The sequence below is a fragment of the Apis dorsata genome, unplaced genomic scaffold (genome assembly GCF_000469605.1).
Source record: "Apis dorsata unplaced genomic scaffold, Apis dorsata 1.3 scaffold_41, whole genome shotgun sequence".
Lineage (NCBI taxonomy): Eukaryota > Metazoa > Arthropoda > Insecta > Hymenoptera > Apidae > Apis > Apis dorsata.
The window spans coordinates 561428-567682 of NW_006263343.1; the positions used below are offsets into that span (position 1 = coordinate 561428).

The 6255-nt window shown below is 35.1% G+C and overlaps 1 protein-coding gene and 1 long non-coding RNA gene across 2 annotated transcripts in view; one reads left to right on the top strand and one right to left on the bottom strand.

The window, feature by feature from the left end:
* Positions 1-2961, top strand: part of LOC102670698 (midasin) — a 115876-nt gene extending 112915 nt beyond the window's left edge. The window contains exons 19-23 of the mRNA XM_031513570.1: positions 3-970; positions 1041-1391; positions 1493-2285; positions 2370-2610; positions 2695-2961. Of these exons, the coding sequence (XP_031369430.1) occupies positions 3-970; positions 1041-1391; positions 1493-2285; positions 2370-2610; positions 2695-2877 (2536 nt within the window). The 3' untranslated portion in view covers positions 2878-2961. The remainder of the gene's footprint in view (positions 1-2; positions 971-1040; positions 1392-1492; positions 2286-2369; positions 2611-2694) is intronic.
* Positions 2962-5538: 2577 nt separating this feature from the next.
* Positions 5539-6255, bottom strand: part of LOC116186479 — a 1259-nt gene continuing 542 nt past the window's right edge. Inside the window, exon 2 of the long non-coding RNA XR_004151491.1 lies at positions 5539-6193. This is a non-coding gene — a long non-coding RNA (uncharacterized LOC116186479). The remainder of the gene's footprint in view (positions 6194-6255) is intronic.

The window sequence follows — 6255 nt, forward strand, 5'->3', positions numbered from 1 at the left end:
AGGGGCGAGGAGGAAGGGAAGAAGGAGATGAGGGAGGAGGAGAAAGGGATAGAGATGTCGGATGATTTCGAAGGGACGGTGCAGGACATCGAGGGGCGAAGGGACGAAGAGGAGGAAGAGAAGGACGAGGAGGACGGCGACATCGATAAGGAAATGGGGGAGACCGATGAAACTGCCGACAAATTGGACGAAGAGATTTGGAAGGACGAGGAGGAGGAGGAGGAGGAGCAGGTGGACGAGGATAAGGAGAATGAAAAGGAGGAGAGGGGGAGAGGTGAGAAAACTGGGAAAGAGGAATTGAGCGCGAAGGACGAGGGTAAAGGTAAAGATGGGGACGAGGAAACGGAGGGTGAAAGGGAGACGGAGGGGGAAGAGAAGAAAGAGATCAACGAATTCGAAGAGCCAGAGGTAAACGAGGATCAGATAGATCCGTATCACGGAAAAATTAGGCCGGAAATAGAGCCGGAACCTTTCGAGCTTCCGGAGGATGTTAATCTGGACGAGGAAGGGAAGGAAGACAATCCTGAGGGCGAAGGGGAGGAAGACCCCTTCGACATCGATCAGATGAAGGAGTCGAAAATTTCGGAAGAAATGGAGGAGGAGACTGAAGAGAAAGAAGGCTCTGACGAAGATAAAAGAAAGGAGTCTGGTGATGATGATGATGATGATGATGATGACGAGGAGGAAGAAGATTCAAACTTGGACAAAAGAAAAGAGGAGAAAGTTGAGAAAGATGAGAAAAATGAAAACCTGGAGGAAGAGAAAGAAGATGAGAAGAACGTGGAAGAAGAGAATACGGAGGAAGATGTGGCGCCAGCGAGTTTCGACGCGGGTAGCAAAGAGGTGGACGCCTCTCAGGAAGTTGAATCGAGGAAAGATGGCTCGAGGGATGCGGTGGAAAGTCGATCGAACGAGGAGCAAATGGAGATAAATCCCACGGAAAATAGCATGGAGAGTAAAAAGGATAAAGGTAAAAAAGTTTGATACTTTATATTTGTGAAAATTATATCGAATGTAATTCGTTTCGTTGTTTTTTGAAGGAACGGGTCAATCGCAAACGGAAGAACGCGAGGGACATTCTGGATCTAAGCAGGAGGAGAACGTCCCTACTTCCGGCGAAGAGGTATCTTTGAAACAAGCACCGAAACGAAGAAGACCAGGCCAGAGCGATGAAAAACGTAGCTTGCCCGATGACGACGCCCGATCTTCAGCAAAGAAATTAAAAACCGCCGAGATACATGATCGAGACACCGAGGAGGAAAGTGAGAAGAATAAAGGCGGCGGTGAAAGCGAGACTTACGAGCATATCAAAAGTTCAGAGAAACACGACGATTACGCTTTTGATGCCGCGACCGAGGAACAAATTAAGAAACAGGCATCGAACTTGGAAGGTAAAAGGTTTCTTCTTTCTTCTTCAAGTTTTTTCAAAAATTATATTTCAATTTTCCTCTCTCTTGAACGATATATAAACTCGTATATAAATTGTATTCAGATAAAGAGGATAAAATGGACGATCAATTGGAAGACGATGACGTTAAAATGCACGAGGATCCAGAACCGAACGATCGAGAGGAAGAAACGAAGAAGGAACAATCTCAGAAATTGTCTGAAAGTAAGAAAGAAAAATCGACGAACGCGAGAGGCGAAAGAGCGGACGACGCGGAGCAGCAAATCGAGATAGGGGGTGAAGTTGAAGGGGAAAACGTGGAAACGATTCGTGTTTTACGAGGGAATGAATCTACCATTCATACAAAATTATCGGAGACAGAGTTGCACGACGTTTCCACGGATGACATTGCAAAGAAGAGGTCCGAGATAGAAAATATGTTGGGCCAATGGTCTCATGGGCCGTCTTCGATAGAGGCGGCGAATGCTTGGAATTCTATAAGCGCCATAACCGAATCAGCTGCCAGGGAATTGTCGGAAAAATTACGTTTGGTATTGGAACCGACGTTAACTTCTCGATTGAAAGGCGATTACAGAACTGGCAAGCGTATAAACATGAGAAAAGTGATCCCGTATATAGCCAGTGAATTTCGTAAAGATAAAATTTGGTTGAGGCGTACGAAACCGTCGAAAAGAGATTATCAGATCGTGTTGGCTATCGATGATTCGAGCAGTATGGCCGACAACCATTCGAAGGAATTGGCATTTGAATCGCTCTCGTTGATTGGCAAAGCTATGACTTATTTGGAGGTTGGTCAACTCGCTGTTGTCAATTTCGGGGAACGGGTGAACATACTTCATCCTTTCGGGGAAAACTTTACAGAGGAAAGTGGCGCTAGGTAAGCGTCTATAATTATAATTGTGATAAACATTCGAATAAATCTAAATGTGAGTAACGATTAAGGAGAATTTAAATCTTCCAGGTTGATTCAAGAAATGAAATTTGAACAGAAAAAGACAATGATTGGTCAATTGCTTGATTTCACGATAGAAATGTTCGCATCTCAAAGCAGTTCTTCTGACAATGCCAAATTGGTTACTATTTTATCGGATGGTAGAGGAATATTCTCCGAAGGGATAGAAACAGTGACTACAGCTGTGAGAAAAGCTAAATTGTTGAATATATTTCTCGTCTTCATAATAGTCGATAATCCTCTCAACAAGGTAAATGAGAAAATTTATATTATTTATCATATTTTGTACAATTATATGTTGTAATTTTGTTTTTATTATATATTCTTTTTTTAGGATTCGATACTTGATATTAGGATGCCAGTTTTTGATGGTGGTAAATTATTAGGTATACGTTCCTACATGGATAACTTTCCATTTCCATTTTACATTATTCTTAGAGATTTGAATAGCTTGCCTGTTGTGTTGAGTGATGCATTACGACAATGGTTTGAAATTGTAGGTAGAATTGATACCTAAAAACAATAATATTTCAATATAAATAGATTTCTTTTTTTTTATGTTTTGCATTTGACTCGAAATATAAAATATTTCTTTATTAAATTTATTCGTATCTTTAATCCCTTTTTTAATTCTTTCTTATGTAAAAGTTATATCAAAAATGTTAAAAAATGGATTAAATAAAATAAATTATTTGAATTATTTGAAAATTGACATTTTTTTATTATTATTTTCACGTGTAAATATAAACAAGGAAAGTCGATAATAAGAAAAGGATAAAGATAAAAATTGTGAAATCAACGCCATCTTCAGAGTGCAAATAAAATTAATATAAATAAGGAAAATAAATATATAATAATAGAAGAAAGATAGAATAAGAATTGATTGGTATCAAAGATATTTCTTTAAAGGATCATTTTTTTAAGAATACTCAAGAGATAGTGCAGATATTTAGTTGTTATTTTACTTTTCCAAAGTTGCTGTTAATTCGTGCGAATTATTTTTTTTATCTACTATTTTTCTCTATAATACACGATAGCGCTAAATTTTAATTCTTACTTTATTTTATCCAATCTTTGAACAGATGTTTTCGATATTTAAAAGATGGCGCTAATAATCAATTCTTATCTCCATCCTTGTCTCTATGTAATTTATTCTCTTCGTCTATATTCGTTTCTTCTGCAGTACACGAGATGGCGCTAATACTTGAATTTTTTATTCTACCTTTCTGTTTGCTCTTTATTTGTACATTTAAAAGATCTATGAATACATTTCAATAAATATACCGAACAAAAATATCAAGATTGTATCAAAAATTATTTTTAAAACCTATTGACTTACATTATATATTGACTAATATATTATATTAAATAAATCAAATAATATATATTTAATATTTTTTGAAATTTACAAAATTAACTATTCCTTAACTTATTTAATTTTTTTTAACTTTCTATTTTCTTTACTCATTTAAACTAAAATGTTTCAAACTCTTTCACTCTAAGAAAAACGCTGAAATTTACGTTTCAATTCATTAACAGAAGTTTCGTCCCAATCCTCCTTCCGTTCCTTGTTCGATTCATTGGCCTCCTCTTCGAGGATCACTTCCTCTTATTTACAAATTATATCTATTTTTTGCTTATCTGATTGCACTTCATTTACTTCAAGATTAAAACTTTTAATCTTCTTGATTAATCGTGTCCCTCTGTTCCTCACCCTCTCCAAATTCATTAACCTCTTTGACATTTTCTATTTGAAACTCTTCATTCGGAATTATTTTCTCTTCTTTGCATACGAATAAAAATTGTCCGACACATTTTTCCACAACTTCTTCTCTTTCAATTTCGTTGTACCGACGATCACCGCTTGATTCTCCGATCCAAGTAAATCTGTTGTTCCAGTTTGTTTTGGAGGCAACGTGAGAATTTTATTCCAAGCATCTTTTATATTTTCCGCAGTTATCTCTGTCCACGATTTGCACAACGTATTTATGCAAGCTCTAATATTCTTATAAAACTCTTTCATCCCATCTTTGTATCTTAAAAGTGCTTACAATATTTTATGTCGATACAATTTCTTCGTTGTGTAATATCCCCTGTTCCATTGGTTGAACAAGGAACGTATTATCGTGGGCGGTACTCTTCTGAAACGATCATCTTTGTTCACGCCCACTGCAATTTCGTGCGCCTTAATATCGCCGACCAACAAAATAACCTTACTGGATATTTCGTTTCGAGTTTGATACTGTTCTACTCTTGACTTGAAATGATTCTCCAACCAATCTACGAACAAAGATTGTTTCATCCAGTAATTTTCCTTCAATGTGATGGAAAGCGTGTCCATGCAAATTTTTCACATTTATATCCTTCTTCTCCATCAATTGGTTGAAATCATTCGCGAATTTCTTCGCCAAATTGCTCAAATTCTTTGGGAATTTATATCTTTCATATTTTATATGAAAGGTAAAACTTATAATTGTCACAATAATTAATAAGATTGTATTCAGATTTATCTTTATCATATAAAATGTAATTTTTATATGAGTCTGTAAAAGAAGAGAATTTTTTTTCTACTTTATCAACTTTAATTGTCATATAATTTTTAAACTTATTTTTCAAAATGTATAGAAAGAATATCTTGATTCGTTATATAGTCGGTATTTCAGAATATGGATAAATTTATTCTTTGCTAGTTTCTCGCTAGTTGTGTTGCAATCTTATTCTATACTCAGTCGGTAATAAAACACAAAAATAAAAAATCTTTTATGGTTCCTTCAAATAATATAATAAAAAATTAATTTAATGTTGATTTTTTTATATTTTTTTATGATGAAATATTATTAAATGATAAATGAATAATATTGTAAAATTTAAAAAAAATATTTCACTATGATATTTCAAATTTAAAAATCTTATTAATATAATTTATGATACAAAAAAAAAAAAAAAAATTTAATATATCACATTTTATTTTAATTATTTTCTTTCATATTCGCATTTTATCATTATATTTTCCTCCTCCACCAATTCATCCTGATATTAATTACATCAAAAAATAATTTTTAACGAGAATGTCAAATATGAAAAGTTTTAATGACTCGAATACCCCGTGACACAAAATAGTGACCTAATTCACACTTTACTTAATAAAAACTTTAAATTGCATAAAAGCTTCCATATCTAATTACACTCGCTTTATTTAAAAACTTCTATCAATACAACACCATACATTTTCCCTACTTTCAATACTTACAATTGTATAAAAAGAAACAACATATTCCATATTTTATTGAACACAGTTCTTGGTAAACTCAAGTTTTCAACATTTTTCTTTTCCCCTCCCCCCTCCACTCTCTCCATTAACTGTTACCTTCAGATACTCTCAGATACACGTCACTCAAAAAACGTCAAACTTTACGTATTTTTAAATTCCATCGATTTCAATATTTCCTCCTCAATTCCTCGAAATTTTTCTTTCCCTTCGTCCCTTCGTCCCTTCGGCGAATCCCGTGAATTTCCAATCCCATCATCCAATCAGTTAAAGAGAGAAATTTTCAAGATCCTTCGCAAGGATGTTGTGTATACCTTCCCTCTAGACATTTCATTTTGACATGCGTTCCGCGTTCCCTATGTGTTCCCAAGCGGCACGCGCGCGTTTCTTCCGCCAGTCTCGCCCGGTCCCTCAGACCGAGAGTGTTCCATGAATGGGCGCGTTTACAACTCGGCCATAATACAATCCGTGACAACATCGTCCTCCTCGATTAATCATCCATTACCTCGTCGAAACATAATAAATATATCCTTCGCAACCATTGATCGATCCAATCGATATTTATCTGAAAAAAAAAAAAAAAAGAAGATTTTTCATCATTATCATCGGTAACATTGTTTCTCAATC